Source organism: Ochotona princeps, chromosome 1 (assembly GCF_030435755.1).
Source record: "Ochotona princeps isolate mOchPri1 chromosome 1, mOchPri1.hap1, whole genome shotgun sequence".
Taxonomy (NCBI): domain Eukaryota; kingdom Metazoa; phylum Chordata; class Mammalia; order Lagomorpha; family Ochotonidae; genus Ochotona; species Ochotona princeps.
In genome coordinates this window covers 94,353,701-94,375,512 of record NC_080832.1, presented here as the reverse complement: position 1 = coordinate 94,375,512, position 21,812 = coordinate 94,353,701, and the positions used below count along the sequence as shown (strand labels likewise).

Here is a 21,812-nt window from a genome sequence, read left to right as displayed (position 1 = left end):
ACTCACAACTAGAAGGAGAAAGTAGGAAATTGAACCTAGGCAGTGTCATTATGGAAGCCACACTCTGCAGTAAAACCAAAATGTCTCACATGTAACATGGCCAAAACTGGGGAACAACTATAGTCCAAACACTGTACTTTGTGTTAAAATCATTCACTCATTCATTATTAAATTTCAGGATATTACAAGTTAGTTTCAAATTCATAGACAAAAACAACACTGAAAAACAACATATCTGTATATCATAATCAATTACAGAAATGTTTCATAGTGAGATGCCAATTTTTAAAGCAGAAATACTGAAAATAAAGACTTATATTCCACAGATCTTATCATTCTTAGAATTCATCAACCTTTTTTACCTCCAGCTTTTTCTCATTTTCGTTAACTTTTTGCAGTTTGTTTATATTAATGCCTCCAAACCTTTATTTTTCATTTCTGTTTTTGTTATTATTATCATTTTATGGTACAGTTCTATAGGCCCTGGGATTTCCAAGTCTTTCAAATCATAATTTATACTGTTTGGTTTAAGGAAGTTTTCCCTACTGTCATTCACATTACTCTAGTTGAGCTAGCATAGTATAGTATTATAGACTGAGTGCCTTAAACAAAAGAAAGTTATTTTCACATAGTTCTTGATACTGGAAGTCTATGATTATGGTGCCAGAAAGGCCAAGTTCCTGTGGGAGTCTGTATCTAGGCTGCACAGAGCCACCCTCTTCATATATATACATATACAGTCATTTCATGCGTATGGTTCTGAGGAGATACAGAAGGTGGTAGTAAGAGAGATTAGGAGTGAGCCAGCCCTCCAAATTCTGATAAAGCCACTAATTTTATCCTACAAGATACTACTTCATTATTTTTTTAAATTTTTATTTTTCATAATACATTTCCTTATGTTCAAGGATTTCCTCTTCCACCATATCCTACCTCCCCATCACTTTTTCTCCATATTGTAACAATCATATAGTCCTTCAACAACAGTCACAAGTCCATCATTCTTCTATTTAAGTATATCAGGACACTGTAGATATAGATAATGGTAGGAAGTCCAGCATCCGATTGTCAAGATATATTTAACAAACTCAATGGGAGTCTATATTTTATTCAGAAGTAGAGATACATAACCTCATTAAATCTAATCTACTCCATAAAATTTCTATATTTAAATATTAGTAGCATTAGAGATTATAGCATCAACATATGAATTTTGTTATACTATTCAATATGTAACATCATTGTATACATTTCTATAATATATTCCTTAGATAAATTTGTTGGATTCACATGTTTAATTGCTTGTGTGTCATTAGACATGGGTATCCTCAGGTCAGTTTTTAACTAAATCACTTTAATATTCCCAGTACAAAAATCTGATACTTAATGGCACTGCTGTGGTTGGAAAATTGACTATATTGTACTGTGCTTCACTAACACTTCTTAGCTAAAGCTACTCAAGCTGGAGTAACAGGACTGTTACAGACATCTGGGGCATCGCCAGAGGAAAAAAATATCGAAACAAGTCTTAGGTTCACTCTGCAGTTAAGCGACACAGACTTTCTTCCGAAGTCATCATCAATGCAGATAAACTAAGATGAGCATCAGTGACTGAACTAGGAAACAGTTGCTGCACCTGTTTAAGTGAGTAGCTCACCAAGTTGATTTTTTTGTTTGTTCAGATGAACCAGTTATTAAATAGTATGTTAAACAAATAAATTATATCCATAGAGTAAACGACTATGTGATATGGGTAACATCACTAATCCATTCAACAGTCAATTAAGGTGAATTATAAAACACAATGAATTAAGGATGTACAAAACTTTATTGTACTCTGAAAAAAACAAGCATGTAACACAATTGAGCATGCCAATGATAAACATCTGAAATTCTGTTTCTTTCAAAAGCACAAAGTACAGTACACAAGATTGTTTATAATGTTTCAAAATTTAAAAAAAAATCAGGACATACAGGGATTTATGTTGATAGCTTTTCTAAATAGAACACTATTCCCATTAGCATCAACTACAATGAAAACTAACATATGAACATATACATGTACTATATGAAAAAGGAAAATAAAAGCATACCACAAGCCCACTGACCCTAATCCACAGGCACAGACACTGTAGCAATTGACTAGTCTGGCAATAAACGCATCCCCTGTGATCCATGAGGAAGTGGTTCCAGGACGCTCCCTCAACCCCATACCAAAATCCTCAGATGCTGAAATCCCTTATAGAAAATGGTACAACACTTGCATATAAATCACACGTGTCCTCTTGTATACTCAAGGCATCTCTAGAATGCTTATAATTCCTAATGAATACAAATGCTAGATAAATAATTGTAAAATGATAGAAAATAGTCTATACACATTCAGTTCAGAAACAACACTTTTTGGAATATTTTCTATCTGGGGCTGATTTAATCTGGGGGAGTAGAACTTGCAGATAAAGAGAGCCAACTGTACCATCTATCCCAGCTGAATATCAGCCCTGATTGTGTTTTCTGTGGCCAGCAAGCCATTGCTATTGCAGGAGCATGAGCTATGAGATGTGAAACATAAAATACACACAGACAAGAAGCTGAACTCAATTCTCTACTGCATGGAGAATGAAAGTGAAGTGTTTCACAGTGACTACAACTGAGATTGGTTGACACACAATGGTGGGAATTTTATATTCAACTCTGATTAAAATGAATGGGCTTTACAAGAAATCCTTGAAATTTAATTAACACTACAAATATAAGTCCCCAAATTACTGAGGAGCCTTTAAAATCAGTTTATGTGATTTTTAACAATTGTATTATTCCTGCAGGACAAAAACAATAAAAAAAGTAGAGGTACATTAGTTTCTTTTCAAGGGATTGCTGTGTTTGTTTGTGTGGTTTTTTCCTGAGATGCAAAAGACCACAGAAGAAAAGCACCATGCCTAGGCTGCTGAATGAGGCATCAGACACTAATAGTTTGGTCCTTTTCTAAATGGATCTCTTCCAACAATTGCACTAAAACACAGTGATGGGTCACACATGCCAGGGGGCCCTGGCTGCCCTTGGATTCCAGGCTTTCCATGGTCTCCATCCTTCCCAGGAGCACCTGGGTCCCCTGGGGGACCTTCTTTGCTGATTCCAGGAGGGCCCTCTGGACCTAAGATGGGACATGAGCAATACGTGAACAGAACATTTGGAGTTTTGAAGGTAAATAGCAGTCTACAAGAAATTTAAACAGACAAAACGCTTATTCAACATTTTACATGTTTATATTAAGTAAAAGCAGGAAGGACACATTTTCTTCCTGACTCCATATGGTTTCCCTTTTGAAAAGCCAAAGATTATCCAAAAATAGTCACTTATTCTGTAAAACTAGGTGACATATATTGCTACTGATCAAGGCAATAAGCGAACACTTTAAGATTCCAATTTGTAGATTATACATGTCTTTCATACTACCTTTGTTAAAATCACTCTAAATTAACAAATACTAAACATAGGAAAGGTAAGACATAGATTTTCATGCCATGCTTGCAGTAAAAATGATTTTTTCCATTATACATTTTAAATTTCTTATCTAAATTCATTGTTACTACATTGTAACACTTAGAACTATTTTGTCAACTGTAACCTGATTGTTGAAATTATACTACTGAAGAACAAGTTATCTTAGCATATTAGCCTTTAAAGAAGATGATTCAACTGTTTAAGAAGAAATTCAGATTTGGGGGTACAGTGTTTTGAAGCTTTTCCTCATTGTCATTTGCTGCTAGCACAAATAATTAGCACTTTCTTTAAACTAAACTACAATTATAAGCATAATTATAATTGTTTTATATGAACTATATTAAAACATTCATGCCATTAAAATCCTGATGGCTTAATAATATCTAAAATAACAAGAGAAAATATTTACTAAAACATAATTATACTGATCATGCTTTGCTTTGAAAATACCACATATATTAGCATTTTAAATATTTCAGTAACATCATGATTAAGGTAAGAGTCCACCACCATTTTAAAAATAAGGGAACTTCGGCATGGCAAAGTTAACCATTAAAGCAAGCAGAGCTTTATCAGAGTCTAGTTCAGCATCATTTTCTGACACTTAGAGTCATAAAAGTTAAACAGCAGATAAGCAGAATGACAAAAACCCTTACAGAATATTTTCGAAGGAGTGTAGATTTTGAACTATTTTATGTGAAAGAGACAATTCTGAATTATTTGTGACTATTTTTCAAAAAGATTAGTAATTGGATCTCAGTATGCTAAATGAGAATCGCTCAGGCATTGATACAGATGTCTTGTTTTCAGATCATTAAAAAGCTTGACAATGTTCTGAAGTGTAAATATGCAGCAGCAGCACTTCAGCACCAGTTCTTACCTGGGGGGCCAGGAGGACCCTGTTCTCCGGGAAACCCAAACCCTTGGCTCCCTTTCTCACCATTTCTTCCTGGTAGCCCTATGGAGAGGCAAAATGTGGCTAAAGTTATGTGTCGTGTGAAAAAATTCACAGCCTTGCATAAGCTTTTTTGAAAGCTGTTAATATGTACACTGGAAGAAAAGTAAGTCTTCAAACACAGCTTGCATTCAATGTTTTTTTATGAGTGGGAAATGATTTTCGAGGCAGAGGTTTCCAAATGATCAATGGTCAAGATGAAAGACTCAATGGAAATTAAACACTAGGAAAAGAAATGGTATGAAATTATTATCCTTTTGTATTCATCGTTACAATTTTAAAAATCTAAATCGTCCATATCGTATTCAATGAATAGTGACAATTTTTCAAAGGAAATTTCATCTACAAATTTAAAAGCAAGAGATGTTGTGAGCTATTTATAGTTAAAGAATGTCATTTCTCTATAATAAAATCTTTTTGAACAAGGCAATAATATAAAAAGTATCCAACATCAAAATGGAGGAATTGATGTCTGATTTTCTGTTTAAATGCCTTATTCAACTCCACCAAAATTTCTAGATGCACTATGAGCATTTTCCACCTTGTAACTGCATCTGTTCCTAATTATGACCTCTGTCTCTCTACTCAAGAATATTGCTTTAAGAAAATGGAATGAGTCATTAATCTGGATGGCAATGTATCTAAGGATTTCAGAATTTTTTTTTCTCTTACAAAAGCATGAGTGGTAGGCATTTGGTTCTGCAGCTTAACTGGGACTTTGGATGTCTTACTCATACCATGGCAGGGTACTTGGATTTGAGCTCTGGCTTTGCTCATTCCAGCTTTGTGTTAATGTGCACCCTGGGAGGCAGCAGCCATTGGTTCAAACTTTGGATCCTAAGTCCTTGCCAGGCTCTACAGACCCACAGGGAGCTCCTGGGTCCTGGCTTCATGCTGGCCCAGGCTGGGCTGTTGTGGGCATTTGTAGACTGAAGCAGTGAAAGGGAGATTCATCCTCTCCACCCCCCCTCCTCTCTCTTTCCCCTTCCTTTCTCTCCCCCTCCCTATTTTTATTTTTCAAATACCAAAAATAAATAATTCTTTAAAATGGAAAGATGAATTGTTGCCTAGTAAAGAAAAACAGAGTATGGATAATGAAGAAATGCCTCTTTTCCTCATTTGATTATTCAAACAAATTTCATACCTCTTATTCCTCTGGCACCTGGACGTCCAGGGGCTCCTATTATTCCAGGAACACCATCTCGTCCTGGCAAACCAGGAAATCCTCGGGGACCTTCTGGGCCTATGGGGCCAGGTGGTCCAGGAACACCAGGGAAACCACGCTGGGACCGACAATAATCACAATTTTGAATTCTTCCACTCTGAAGTAAGACTGGCAGCTGGGCTTAAAAACAAGACATCCCATTCCTTATGTCTAAAGGCCAACTTGTAATTAATGTTTCAAAAACTAAGTTGCAATCAAATTTATGATCACTGAATAGGTACAGAGATTTTAAACAATCATATCTGCACAAGTTTAAAGAATATGGAAATACTGTTGCCCTGTTCAAAATTTATTATAGTAATGGTTTAAAACAGGTGAGAAGTACAAGTGCCCTCATAAAAGAAACTGGACATATTTTTAAACTAAGCTATAAAAACCCCCACTATATTGTGGGGCTGGTATTGTGGACAAAGCTTTTGCTGGAGCTGGAATCCCATATGAGCATTCATTTGAGTCTCAGCTGATCCATTTTGACCAAGCTCCCTACTAACTGGAAGGAAAGCAGTAGAAGATGTCCAGCCATTCACCTGGGAGACCTGGAAGAAGCTCCAGTCTGCAGAACAGCTGTTGCCAATATATAAATTTGGTGATGAATCAGCAGATTCAAGGTTTTTCCCTCCCTTTCTCCTTCCCCCACTGGCTGTAATTCTAACATTCAAATAGACAAAAACACATTAAAAATTATAAAGCATAAGAAAATTTAATGGTACCAAAGATAAATTTAAATATATAAAAGATACTGGAAAAGATGCATACACTATGCCATCATTGTAAAAATAGACACAAATCAAAAGGGCTTATAAGTGCATTTTAAATTTATCTAAAATCTTATGCAACTACTATTAAGAATTTGTATAACTATTATACTTTGAAAAAAGTTCCTCAGTACTCTGTGTTTGAAACTTACCTCTCAATACATCAGTGCAAACTTGGCGAATAAATTGTTCTGAAAATTCTCTTCCCTGCATCAAATTATTAGGGGTTATAACATGTACACACCAAGTAAAAAGTATGAAAATACATGAGTTGTGAATGAAACAGAATACACACCGGCTTCCCATCCAGTCCTGGAGGGCCCTGAGGGCCTGTTTCCCCAGGTGGCCCTTGGGGACCTGCAGGTCCCATCATGCCATCCATCCCAGATTCTCCTTTTGGTCCAATTGCACCTCTGACACCAGGTTCTCCATTTTCACCTCTCTAAAGCAAAAACAATCTTCTAAGTTATATTTAAATATTTGTTAAGAAATAATTACATCTTAAAAATCTTCAAGGATATAAACAAGAGTGTACATATGTATATGTACAATTTATGTTACATGGAAATACTATCATTGACCAGCAAAATTTTTTTCATAGGCTATTAAACTGCCATTTATCCACACCTCCATCCAGCCACACATACAAACATCCTCTATGTACTGGCGTATTGTATAAGCAACATGCACAATGCTAGACATTCAGCAATATGTGGTGCACAGCCCTGTTCCCAAGTTTCTTGTTCACTTGGGAGTGGACCTATAGATAAAAGATTTCTCTCCCCAACCTAATCCTCCTGTCTCTCTCAATCATTCTGCCTTTCAAATAAATAAATAAATAATTAAATAAATATTTTTAAAAGGAAGCGCAACATATTAAAGAAACATACCTCTCCTTTTACACCAGGATGGCCTTGAATTCCCTTTGAAAATTAACATAAAAGCTATAATAAATACACAAGCTACAGTATGGTAATGCAGTATGCATCTTTTACCATATATTGAGTCAAACTTTAATTTTAAGATTGGACAATAATGACAGACTGAAAGAATTACATGCAAATTTTTCTCTTTTTAAAGGTTAACAACTAGTTATATATTTTTTCCTTTCAGGGTGCTACTGTCCCATATGTAAAAACATTTCACTACTTACGTAAAAAAAAAATTTTGTGAATGCCACACGAAGTTTCGTGTCTAATATTTCATAGTATGAGTGTGGTACATCTGATTTATTTTTGGGCTCCTAAACATATCATGCTTAGACAAAAGAAACAACAACACAGGTGAAAGTTTGTGCTGCTAAAAGGCTATACTATTATAATGATAGAGGGGAAAACGGTGGGGGAAGGAGGGATAGTTGGGAGGAAGGCAAGGAAAACCCCTGAACCTATGGAACTATATCATGATAAATAAAAATTTTAAAAAAGAATGAACTGCAAGCATGGAAATCACAAATCCTCAGTTTTAGTATGAAAATCTATTACAGGTTGAACATTGCTAATCAACATAATCTCATGCACATGGTCCAAACGCTCAACCATTTGAGCACTACCTGACACAGACAGGAAATTCAACACCTGACCCTATGTCTAAAGCTTCATTTCATGCAGAAAGTTATTTTAAAATATTGTTCGAAATCACGTCCAGGTTACATGCATAAGATCCACGAAGCATAAACAAATTTCATGCTTAGGCTTGGGACTTTTCTCCCTGATAAGCTATTTTACACATGCAAATACTCAAAAATCTACAAAAATCCTGAAATTTGGAAACATTGTGTTCCTAAGGATTTCTAATTTAGTGTGTAAAAAAATTCTCTTTAAGGCCTTTCTTTAAATGTTGTTTCTCTTCAGAAGAAGTACAGTAGCTATCTGTTCCAACCATAATCTTAAACCTAGAGCAAGCATAAGAGGCAAGATAAAACTGCAACTTCCCAGTGTGAGAACTGAATTAGAGCTGAAACTGGAAAGAGTTCAGATCCAAGAATCCATTACGATGACTTTGTGAGAGAAACATTTACTTGGACTCCGTTCACAAAACGAGAGCCAAAATATCACACATGTGCAGCACTGGGTATGACGACACACACTAAGACTTGGTTAAGTCAAGAGCTTGGGTTGCCGACTCAGCTGCTGAAAGGAACAGCTGTCCTGGTCTCTGGGTGCTACAGTTAGGCTCTGTTCCTTGTCGTGGGAAATATGTTTTAAACAAGTCAAGAGCAGAGCTTTCTATGGAACTCAAACCCTTTCTTGGGACAGCAAAAGGGCTATTTACCTTGAAAAGCAAGAAAATATGAGTGAACGGAACTTTGGAGGTGCTGTGACATGTAAGCCAGTGGCTAGCTAAAGTTAAGTTCTGACTCCAAAGGAAATAGAATTATTGCAAAATTGCTGTGAAGGGCATTGTGTTGGGGGGTTGAATGGATAAAGTGGTGAAGGTCTGTGAGAACAGTTGTTCATGGAGATTGTGTGATTACTTTAGGGAAACAAACTGTTGCCAGGGTGTGGAATAGAGGCAGAATCAGTAGTGTCATCAAGTTGGTTTAAGTTAGTGGATGTTTTTTCACTGAATCTAACATAATTATATGATTCTATGTGGGTAAACTCATTTTAATTCCTGCTGTCTGTTACTTTTGCTCTTAATTATTACCTTTCTAATTCAGAATTCTCTTAATTCCTAGTCTTCAGTCTCCATCTTACATTACAAATAATCCTGGAGTCATATGCTTTCCAACGCTCCACTCTGGTACCTAAGGTTCTTCCAACAGGGGGACAAAGAGATCAGTCTCCTTGGAGATATTGCTACACAGATTTTCTTTGGAACTTCAGAGCTGGTATATCTATTTCGCTGATTCTCAGAGTTCTACCCCTTGGAGAACTCAGAAAATTTGACCTTTCAGTTCTAATCACAGTGGAATTAAGGTCAACATCTTAAAATACAAAATAGCTACTTAAATACTATATACATCTATGCTCTTTTTGATCCAGTTTGGCTCTGGTTGTATTTAGATGCCACATGGCAAACTGAATCAAACATTACCTAATGTGAACAGTTAAGTCAGGGGAGAAACAACAACAGTATTATTATGTATCTGTTCCACAACCCAGTCCCTCTGGATGACATTTTCATCAGTCTATAAAGAGGTAAATTACATCTCTGAACAAACTGGAAGGAGCTAATACACTCCTTCACTAAATGTGGCTCCAACTGTTGACATTTCAGAAGAAAACAAGACTATACTGCAGTCATGGCACCTTCGTGTAGTGGCTGCCATTGACCAGTACCTACCTCCAGAAAGAGGTAGAATTCATCACCTTCCTTCATTTACTTGGCCAAAAGAAGCCCTGACAACCATGGTACACACTGAAAGTGCTGGGGGCGTTCAAAAACTCGTGAAAAGTATGTGTGCATGAATTTCAAATGTTTTGCAGCAAATAAACATCTTTTAACTCCATTTCCATAAACCTTTTCAAGTATCCTTTTGTAAAACAGAGAAAACTGTTTCTGCATCACCAGATAACATTTTCATCCTTGCATATTTAAAGTGCATTTTATCCTTATTGTCCACTCATTCACTTCTATTTGAAAATTACCCTCTCACTATTGCCAAGGTACGTGCTTTATTACTTTAGGGGAAAAAAAAAACATATATACCTGCTGCCCTGGAATTCCTTGCCTTCCATTTTCTCCTTTTTGACCCTTTAATATTTAATAAAAAATAAGTTGCCATAAATATGATATAAGCACATATATAATACAATTTATGTAATACTCTGAAATCACAAAGCCATGTTACAAAAGCAGTAATATACATCTTTACATTATGTGAGAGATTGTGAGATTATTTACTCAGATAAAATGATGAAATGAAAGGAAAATCAACCTAGTCTTGTAAATGAAATGGAGTCTCTGCCCAGTATTTTCATTGTCAACATATAGCTGAGGTGGTTGATTGACTTGTTCTGTCCTCTGTCTTTTGATGGTTAGGGTTCTGAGTCCAAAAGCTCAATTGGGGGATCCCCAAAGAAACTTTGTCTGAGGTGTTCCCAGACCAGATTCTTGTATGTACTAGCAAGAACAGGGCCCGGCACAGTACATCGCCCCGATCCGCTGGTAGTTGCAGTTGCTGGGTTGATTCTGTTTCCATCCCTGTCTTCCACTGGAACCAATGGGTGTTTGCAGTCCAGCCTGGTTCTGCCCAGCACATACTCGGCCCTCACATAAACCAGTGGGAGCTGCAGCCTAGTTGGAGTGACCCACAATAACCCCAACCAGGCCTGCCCCCTACCCTGGTTTGCCAGTATGTGTGGCAGACTAGTTCAGTCTGTCCCACATCCCCTTCTGCTCTCATACATGTTGATGGGTATTAAAAACTTGTTCCATCTAACCAGCTCAACTATCCAGCCTTCACGGATGTTGTTGGGTGTTTCTGTCTAGCCACCCCAGCCCCTGTCCTAGTTTTTGTGCCCTCCCGTGGGGGGTGGTAACCTAAGAGGGAGGAACCCACTATTTCTCTCCCATGCCACTCCCACTCCCAGATTATGCACTCTCCAGATGGTTCTGTGGCTTGACAGAACTAGCCCCCAGTGCCAGCTTCTGCCAGCTGATGCTGTGGCTAAGCCCCAACAACCCACACCCACTCTAATCGTAGATTGCACCAGCAGGAATAATCAGCCTAGCCTGGTTTCTGCCTGATCTGGTCCACATCAGGTGCACAGGTGCTGTAGCCCTGCCTAATCTGGTCTACCCCCTTCCCAGCTCATGCTCTCCAGTGGGAGTAGCTGTTCAGCAAGGGAACCACCCCTTTTTCCCCTGCCGGTTCTGCCCTCTCCCTTCCTGGTTCTCATGTGTGCTGCTTGGGCGCTGCGGTCACATCTAGCACAAGCAACCTCACCTTGGCATTCCGTATTGTGTACTGCTTTTGTTGCAACCGAACCTGGCTCGACCCACACTCTGTTCAGCTATATGTTGGCAAGGAAAATACTGGGCAAACGGAGACTCTGTGATGGACTATGTCGATCGTGGATTCTCCAACGACCGCATCGTGCTTGGAGTGCTGAGAGTGGCAGCAATTCAGAACTGTTGAACTATCAAAACCACTTGAGAAAGACCCTTGGAGCATTCCCCACATCTGGGACCTGGAGTGGGTGGGAGACTGGGTGGAGCTTCTCCCTTAAAATCTCCTTTTACATCAGATATATTAAGGAAACAATACGGAACTGAATTTCTTGCCCATCTTCCTGTAGTGCTTGAACCTTTTGCCCTAGTTGTGTCAAGACTGTCAAAAATAATAAAAAAAAACTAAAAAAAATAAATAAAATGGACATAAACAAGGAACAAACAGCCAACTTCAGAGAAACATGTCAATAATTTTAGATAATGAGGGTGTTCAGTTGCATCTATATCAATAACAAGAAAGCAGAGTTAAAATTCAATTAAAGTGAAAATGCTATGAATTTCAGTGACACAGTCATGTTTAGTTTTGATCCTGGACAGGTGAAGAAAAACAAGCTTCTTAAAGTTTTCCTATATGAAAGTAAAAACAACTTGACTGACACCATGCCACGCCTAGAAAAAAAAGTAAAAACATAGTATTGTGTTTAGCAAAAAAATTGAGTGTAGATCTTTAAATGAGGTTAAATTAGAGATAATTAACACATGTATAAACACATTTGCTGATTCAATAAATATTTTTATTGCTTTAAAAGAATTTATTAATAATTATATTATCAAGGTTACAGCAAATTATATTCCTACAATTTTATCTATGAACCATGGGGAATCTGTTCTGTTTGCATTAACATCACACAAGCATGAGAACTGATGAGATGTACGCATAGTAATTATCACACATTTGTTGCGATTCAATAACGAGTGTTGAACTATAACTACACAGAGAATGACTATGCTAACTCTTTCAGTACTACTTGATCCTAATATTTTAGAAGATAATTAGATATGAGGAAGACATATTGCTAATCAATGAAAAATCTTATGGCTAACCTTTAAATCAGTCTTGCATGGGTATTTATTCTTTAATTATATAAGTTAATTGCCAATATTTATTGAGCAGCACCCATTTTCTGCAACTCAGGGGCACTGAAACAAAGACGTCAATTGTTGCCTTCAAGTTGCTTACTATGGGATGGGAAAGGTGAGCAGTTCAACCAGGAATGATGTAAATGATGACTTACAAGTACATAACACATAATTAAATAATTGTGCTGTATCGTCTTGGAACTTAAAGTGGGGCATTGACATAGGGTATAGGGAATATGTATTGCTCTTGAGAACAGTCTGGAGTTGGAAGGTATACCCAGAGAGAAGACACACACGGCATAGGCAAGACACTGTAGTTCATTTTGGCTAAAGGAGAAGAGCAGGAGGAGATGAGTGTGCAGGATAACAAGCAAAAACATTAGCAAAGCAGATTTGGTCATACCCGCAAGCACCTTATGGAACAGACATTACACTGAAATGTGCAGGGTGTCATTGAAGGATTCCTGAGCAGGTGCACAGAGAATCTACTGCATGTTGGTCAAGTGTGATGAGGAAGGGTGGACTGGACTTCTGCAGACTGGTCACAAGAATGTGTTAGTAACCCAGGATCCCTGATAACATGATTAGGACAGTGGAGACAGGAAAAACGCGACGAGTTCAAAAGACACTGAACTGAATGGTTAAGTGGAGAGAAACTAGCTTTTAGGAAAATGTAAAGGTTTTTTTGAAGTGGGCAGAAGGGTTGACTGTGGTGATATCAAAGAAATCTATGAACACAGATGGTTTATGGAGAAAGATGTCAAATGTAATTTTGGACAAGTTACCAAAATCGAAATCAAAACACACAGAGATGAAAAACTAACCTTGCTTCTATAACTAAAAATAACACAAAGAAATTTCATGATAGCAATATATAAAGACCTTCCTGTAAACAACTGCTTGAAAAACAACTATTTAGTAATACAGCTCTAAAGGAATAATATCATTAGAAGGAACTATTTAGAATGTGAATTTAGCAATTTTTGACAATTATTTCAACTTGAAATTTTTTTCACTTGTATCTAGAAATCCTAGAACTTTCATAATTGAATATACTTCATAATGACATTAATTATTCTTATGTTTTTGATGCAAACAATTTAAAATCATTTTAGAAACAAAACATTATAGATATACAAATGATAGATATCAATATGCAAAAATATGTTCATTTTGTTTATTTGGTTCCAAAGTTGTCAATGACAACAAAAATGATAAAAAATTTATATTACGTTTGGTGTTGTCTGAGAACCTGAGTATGAAAAGGACTCAACAACTAGACATTGAAGGGGAAAAAGAAAGGGACTGGATAAAACAACATAAGAATTAAGAAGAACAAAACCCCAATTTTAAAGTTTAAAAAAGAAATACAAAACACGTACCTGAATGCCTCTTTCACCTTGTTCTCCCTTGTCCCCCTAAATACAAAGGTAGTTTAACATGTATCATAACATAGTATATTCTCTATTTTTTCCAATAAACATGTTTTTCTTCAAAAAGAAAACTGAAAGGTTTCATACAAATTTCACAAGTTCCTGTGTACACAGAAGCTGACTCTTGACACAATATCTGGGAAAACAATAAAACCACATCGCGCCAAAGTGATATCCTGAAGGAACACTTTCTTATGCCCCAACACTCAAAAGCAAATTTACTACTATTTCAATTTTACCAGGAAAAGAAATTTTTTTGCTGTATTGTTCACAGTCTGAGGTTAAACAATCTAACAAGAGGGCTTGTTTTGACAAATCAAACTGAAAATCTTCCATTAAACTCATAGTAGCCACAAGTTTATAGGAAACAATGACAAAGTAAAGCACAATGTGTACAAGTGACATTTAAGAAACCATACTCTCCAAAAACAAGCTTCTGGAGGAAACCTCATAGTCCATAATCATAAGTTTCACAAAAATTCTCATCTAGAAAGAAAATTAGAGACCAACAAAAGCATGGCCTCATTTTCACAGATTATAAAACTTGTTTGGGGAAGATAAATCAGACGTAGAAACATTCACAACATTTTCTTTTGTACCTTATGATGATATCTAAAACATAACCAGCTTTTCTGTTTAATAGAAAAATAGATTTTCCTTAAAATAGCAAGTTTCTAAATAGCAATTTCTTCAGCTCAAATATATATATATATATATATATATATATATAGAGAGAGAGAGAGAGAGAGAGAGAGAGATGATACATTTAGTTAATATTCAATAACAATATAATCCTTAATTGCTACTGAAGGGTCAACAACCATTTCAGATAATATTTCCTGTAGCACTTCTGGACAAAAATGGCAAGATTGAAACTGCATTTAGTAATATAGGGACAAATAGGTAACATAAAAGGGATAGAAAAATAAATGCTAGAAAACATAAACAGCTAGGAATATGAGCATGAGTGGGTATACTTTCCAGAACAAAGCCAGTAAACAAGCTTTCAAACATTTTTGGAAGATGTGTATCAGGAAAACTCTAAGCATGTACTATAATTTTTTTCACAAAATTAGTGTACATTAATTTGTTATAAAATGTCTGAAACAAATCTAGCTTGAAGCAATTGTCTTTGTTTTTAAAAGATTTATTTTATTTTTATTACAAAGTCAGATATACTGAGAGGAGGAGAAATAGAGAGGAAGTGGAGCTGCTGGGATTAGAACCAGCGGCCATCTGGGATCAAGGCGAGGACCTTAGCCACTAGGCCACACTGCCAAGCCCAAAGCAATTGTCTTTTAAAGACATCAGATTGAAAAGCATCCTTGTCAGTACAATGTAATTTATAAAATTAAAACAAGAACAAATATCTAATTTATGCTGAAACTTGAGTCAAAGAATGGTGAAATTATTATGCTAGATTAAAAGTTTGGGAATGGCACCAAAGAAATTGGAACTTCACAAATGAATACACTTTTGTAACAAAAGATGATTTTAACTTGAAGCTCTGAGCAAAGGACCTTACAAATTCATTAATGAGGCAAAAAGAAATCTTCTATGTATTTAATAGGACAAAATGATTTAATAGTAAAACAATAGCCAAGAGCCTATAAGTTTTAACTGATTCAACTTACACAATTCTGTCTGAAAATCAAGCTTTTTGTTCAATCAATGCCAAAAGTATTGCATTCAGATAAGCTGCAGTCAAGAACAGATCATTCAATGGAAATGTTCAACAAGCGGGGTCAAGTTGCTGAAGATTTCTTCCAGGGATTACAAAATATTAAAAATGTTTTAGTAATAGAATCCATAGCGAAATTATAAGAATGGCTAAACTAGAAGTGCAAGTGGTTCAACAACAGCCAGAACAGACTCACAAAACGAAAAGAAATTGTGAGAACATTTAAAGTACTTTTCTTGGTTACTTGCTAAAGGTCTGAAGAATGGTAATATCTGCTTACCCAGGAAGGTCTTTTGAGAAAGTTAGCCAACTGCACTGCAGAACACCTCATGGAACAAGTCCACCAGAATCTGTCCCAAACACAATGCTCCTATTCGGCCCTCTCGTCTACCTCGACCAAACTTGCGAGAGTTTCCCTTAGCAATCATGGTATCTCAACTAAAACTTTTTATTTGGCTGCTTTGAAGAGCACCAGTTTTGCTCAGCCATATTATTAATTCAAAAAATATCAGTTTTTCCTCTGTGAGGCAAATGGCTACTACCATCATTGACAAAAGTGTCTGGAAGTTTATAGAGTTTACAAAGAGAAATCAAATTTATAGCTTTCATTTTTAATAATTGCATTTTTTTCTTATGAGTTCTGTTGCTGTCCTCTCCTATGGACAAGTATTTTCAGCCTGAGATGTATGCCTGGGCAGTTATTTGGACATTGGCACAAAAGCATCAGTTGCTTCTCCAGACTTTTATAGATATATCCTAGAGTACCTTTACTCTTAACAAAATAAAAGCAAGAGGATGAGAATCTCTAATCTTGTTCTTGCTTCACCACGTTTTTAAAAGCAATGTATGATTTGCATTTTAAACTGCTTAAATTATTTTTAAATAACCCTACTTGGGACATACTTGTTCCATAAATAGGAACTCCATGACAAAACATTGTAGATTTCTAGCTTTTAGCCAATCAGAATTTCATCCTATTTTTGGTAAGAGTGGTGTTTGTTTTTCTAGAAGGATGCTTTATAGTGTCTTTTAAAAAAATTGAAATTCATTTGAAATGATCAAAAATTTTTGAAATTACAAAATATTACTAATTATATATTTATATTTTCAGATAGTCATTCTTCTTCCAAGATCTCTAAGGGACAATATCCACGAAGGGATACAATCCAGTTTGTTTCTAATGTACATGAGAGGAAGTTCATGATAGTATGAGTACTTGATTTCCTGCAGTGCATGTGGAAGACCCAGGCAAAGTTCCACATTCAGTTTTGGCCTAGCTCCTCCTTGGCTGCTACAGGAATTTGCAGAATAAGCCAAAAGATAAGAGATCTCTCTCATTCTGCCTCCTCTTCTCCTTTCTTCCATTCCTACTTTTCTTCCTCCCTTCTTGTGCCCTTCCCTTTAATGATTTATTTTTTTAAAGTTGTTTTAATTTTCTAAATGAAGCATACCTTTTTTCCTTGAATCCCAGGTAAGCCCATGTATCCTGGTTCTCCTGGGAGACCCGATGCTCCTGGCTCTCCCTAGATAACACAGAAATTCCATAAAGATCCCAGGTAGACTGCTTAAAAAAAAATTACAGCTTATTTTCTTTCTCACATAACATCTCAAGTTTAACAATGAATGTCTGGATATTGATTGACAATTAGAGTCATGATTACAAAACTGGTAAAGAATAAAATCAACACCAGAATTCCAATAAAATGTTGTTTATTTTCCACTATCTTTGTCAGTTGAAAGATACTGACAACATATCACATTCTGCAATTATTTAACTATTTGGTATTTTAATATACTTCATAGTTTTTACAATAAGAAATGTAAAATGTATTCTTTTTATCTATTTACTAATCATTTTATTTTGTCCTTCAATCTTTTTTCTCATGTTGCTACTTTCAAAAATATTTTCATGTTATCAAGTTGAAAAGTAAAAGTTCATAAACATCATCACTCACTGTTTTCATTTATTGTATATTTTTGTCTCATATTTATACATTCACCCTAAATGCAAAATTTGATGTCTTTTCATTCCCAATTAATACTGTGATTTTCCTCACATGACATTAAGAACTTTCATAACATGATTTTTAATTCTAAGAATATTCTACCATATAGATAATACTTTATTTGACCATTTTCTTACTGTTTAAGATTTATTTTCTAAATTTCTGTTTTTTATCAATATTAGGATAGACCTCTTTACAGTTAATTTTTTACATATCTATGATTTGCTTCATATATATTGGGTATTATTTCCTTAGAAGCAGATGTTTGATCTGTTCTCAAAGCAAATGATCTTACGTGAGTTATCTTCACTCAACTGCCCCACTCTCCAGCATCTTATTGGAGGTTCTCCTTCTAGAAGTAGACTTTTTTTTAAAGCTTTCAGACAGTGAATGGCTAGTACCTTCACGATATTTGGGATCTATTTGTAAGAAATAAAACATTCCTGAATATTTTTCTTGAGTTTTGTTTTTGCCTTTTAGCATTATCCCCAATCTCTAATATACTAACCAAAACACACCCTTTTTCAGTGGAAATTTTTATTTTGTTTTTGTTTTTTTTCTCTTGTGTCCACTCTTGAGCCAGTAAATATTGCTCTGCTTTTAAAATCTAAAAGACATTTTAAAGTGGCATGGAAATATGCCTGAACTGCTTGAAGACAACCATTTAAATCACCAAAGGAGTCATAAGCCTTTGTGTTTAGAGTTTCATAATCCATGAACCAAAAAGTTCATTATATTAGCTTGCAACTTTTTAAATTTCCATAAAAGTTTTACACTAAATTCTATTTCATACCTTTATTAACCAACAATAAGATCTTAAAAAACACACACAAAACCTCCATTAGCCATTTCCTTTTTATGGTAGACAGTTTTAAAAGATTTTTAATTTCACGTATCTTAAGGATGTCAAAATGCCAATTTTCTCAAATGATAACATATTTAGTCATTTCTTTGGAAATATTCTCAATTGCACCAAATCACAGATACCTTGAGCCCAGAAGCTCCAGGACTCCCTGCAAGTCCAGGTTCACCTTTGCTCCCCTGTCAATGAATCAAAATAAGTGAAGTTTGATACAGATGCATAAGGGGATACACTTAAAATGTTTACATTTTCAGCCTCCCAATTATTTGAAATACAGTTTCTATACATAAAGCCTATGTATTAAGAAAAATTCTTTAATTCAACAAGTAAAAGGGAGAAATATCACTGTAATAAAATAGCAAGACATCAGCTTCATTCAAATACATGGAAAATTTTTGGTACTTTATATACTAGCTATCACAAATCAGAGACAATACATGTTATTTATCTTTTTGAGTTGGCTTATTTCATTAAGTATAGCCTTATGTAATGCATGATTAACCACGAGATTATAAAGTAACTTGAAAATTTATTATTGTAAAAATTAAAAGAAAAGAAGGAGGAGAGAAAAGCAAATATTGTAAGTATAATATTAGGCTTAGGAAAAGCATGACTGCTATTAGGAAGTATAATTTTAACATCTGAGCTCTGTTTTTAACAAAACAACTGCATAATCCCAAGATGAGAGAAAGCAAATTAATGTAAAAATAAATGAAATCATCTGTGATACAGAAACATCCACTTTATCAGCCTGGAACAATCAGTACAATTTATTCAAGTTGTAGATGTTACAAATAATGCTTCCTAAAATCTTCTAAGGATAAATCAGATATTTAATTGACCTAAGTTTCAGTGTGAGTCAAATGTGTGATGGGGCTAATAAAAAAGCCTCAAATAGCAGGTTCCATTCTTTAGAAGACCACGAGAGAGCTCATCCTGTCTATTTTTAAGGAGGATATAATTTTCTCAATGTCCTTCTTACAAAAGGCATTCAGAATTCATGAACCACTTCTACTTGGCAAATTCAGTCATTTGGCAGTTTTACACCAATTCTGTTTACGTCTACTGCTGTTAAATTTCACAAATTCCAAGGACCCACAAGAGTCCAATATAGATGAAATACTAGCCACTCTTATCATTGGTCTCCCTTAAACTATTACTCTTCCCTTTCTTATTGTATTTGTATAAATAACTTGTAATTTAAAATTAGAGTAGTTCAGGTCATGTACCCAGCTGGAAGACCAAGATCAATTTCTCTGAAACAACGTTTACTCCAAGCTTGAATGCTTCCAAAACAACAACTCTAGCATTTCCTTTGAAAGTTTCCCCTGCAATCTAAACAATAAATAGGTTGGGATACAAGTAGTTTCCTGAATCTAGCCAGAATGTATTTGGTATGATCTCGTTCCCTTTTTAATTCAAATTCCCACCCTAAAATATTTACCCAAGTGATACTGAAAACAACGTCAACATATAAGCTGGAAAATGCTTGGCACATAGAAATGGATAACCTAGTACAAAATCAATAAACAGATCTTTGTGCTAAACCTAAGCACAAAAGAAACAGTTCTCTGAGCATAGGATTTTATATCCCTATAAAAAGTCACACTGGGATATCCAGTTTCTATTTCACCTTAAGGTAACCCAACCTGATATCCAAAATATATTTGCCAAGCTTACTTTATTATCTGAAAGATTGGGGAAAAAAACTATCTTCCCCACAAGAATAAAGAAATGAAAACCTAAATAAAATTTACAATGAGTCATTTTACCAAAAATATGTATGTATCTATCAATCCATCCATCCATCCATCTGTCTATCTCCACCAGCATTCCACTAAGGAAAACTACCAAAGAAAACAGGAAAATTAGTAAGATCTATCTTTAGTCAGTGTTTGGAAACAAGGCTCTGTAGAGTTCTAAGTACTTCCAGGTGCTCACTCAAGCAGCAAAATGGAAGCAGTACAAATTGTTGAGTTTCTGAATCGTCGTGAGCTTTTCCCAGATCTGGTTTATTTCAACCTGTTTCATATGCAGTGCTTTGTACTATGACTTCATTCTTACAACTGACCATTCATGAAATAAAAAGAAAAAGAAAAACACATTCATAGTAAAAACCAATGTAGTTAAAACTCTCACTGAAGGGACAAGCATTTTTCCTAGAAGGTAAGATGCCCACATCCTACAGTGGAGCGTGGGTTAAAGGGTTAGCTGCACTCCTAACTCCAGCAAACTCTGGGAGCAGCAGGTGACTGGATTCCTGAAACTCATATGGAGACCTGCCTGAAGCTCAGGCCTCTGGCTCGAGAGTGGACCTGCTTTGGCTGTTTCAGGATTTTGAGGCACAGAAGCAGTAGGTGGGTGGGTTACTCTCTCTCTCCATATATATATCACTTTCTCTGCTTCTCTAGTTGTCCTTCTTTCTGCATGTCTCCTTCTACTCTGTTTCAAATAATTTTTTTAAAGATTTTGATCACTGAAGTTATCAATGGCCACTGTGATCACATGATTCTCCATCTTGTACATTTCAATGGACTTACCTTAGGTCCTGGTATTCCAGGCTGACCTGGTGAGCCAGCACTTCCCACCAAACCCTATATTTTAAAGTAAGAAGTTTAAGAGTTATTTGGAGAAAAAAATTAAAAACTAAATCAGCTTCTAAATTACACATTTTCATAATAACTAGCATTAGATTACAATACTACATTTGGGAAATTCATCAAATATCTTCATGTTTAGAATAACAAAAGTAAATAAAAATCAAACCATGCAAGGGAATAGAGAATTCTTGAACAATTACGATGTGTTTGCTTGAAAATTTTACAAACTGTAAACATCTCTAGAGAGTTCATGAAAGACAACGGGAGAGCTTTTCTACATGCTTATCTTTTTTTTTTTTAACAACGTCTAAGACTTCTTCATATATTATCTTGACCAACATTACCTAACTATTCTACCTTCAACAATATTTGGAAATAAAATCAAGCTGGCCTAAGAGTTGGGGGCTCCACCTACCACATGCAAGCCTGGAAGGAATGCTGGGCTCCTGGCTTCAGCCCAGCCCTGACCTGCCTGTTATGGTCATTTGGGGAGTGATTCAAAAGATAGAAGATCACTTAATGTCTCTTTCTGTTACTCACTCTTTCAAATGAATTAATTAATTTAGATTCTTATGTAAATACTATTATATACATTTAAAGTATGTGGCAAAAGAAATATGCTAAGTAAAAATTTTGATTAATCTCATCAGAAAGCATGATCAATATGAAAATAATGATGATGGTATGGCATCACTTACTATGTGCTTAATTTAGGATGTTTTATGAGATATTGAAATTATAAAATATGAATT

The 21,812-nt window shown here is 35.5% G+C and overlaps 1 protein-coding gene across 1 annotated transcript in view; it reads right to left on the bottom strand.

Moving 5' to 3' along the window:
• Positions 1 to 1,816: 1,816 nt before the first annotated feature.
• Positions 1,817 to 21,812, bottom strand: part of COL21A1 (collagen type XXI alpha 1 chain) — a 157,152-nt gene continuing 137,156 nt past the window's right edge. Inside the window, exons 22-32 of the mRNA XM_004580485.4 lie at positions 21,001 to 21,054; positions 18,586 to 18,639; positions 17,044 to 17,115; positions 13,861 to 13,896; positions 10,094 to 10,138; positions 7,330 to 7,362; positions 6,735 to 6,881; positions 6,592 to 6,646; positions 5,604 to 5,804; positions 4,385 to 4,462; positions 1,817 to 3,154 (exon numbers count right to left, since the gene is read on the bottom strand). Coding sequence (XP_004580542.2) covers positions 2,967 to 3,154; positions 4,385 to 4,462; positions 5,604 to 5,804; positions 6,592 to 6,646; positions 6,735 to 6,881; positions 7,330 to 7,362; positions 10,094 to 10,138; positions 13,861 to 13,896; positions 17,044 to 17,115; positions 18,586 to 18,639; positions 21,001 to 21,054 — 963 coding nt within the window. The 3' untranslated portion in view covers positions 1,817 to 2,966. The remainder of the gene's footprint in view (positions 3,155 to 4,384; positions 4,463 to 5,603; positions 5,805 to 6,591; positions 6,647 to 6,734; positions 6,882 to 7,329; positions 7,363 to 10,093; positions 10,139 to 13,860; positions 13,897 to 17,043; positions 17,116 to 18,585; positions 18,640 to 21,000; positions 21,055 to 21,812) is intronic.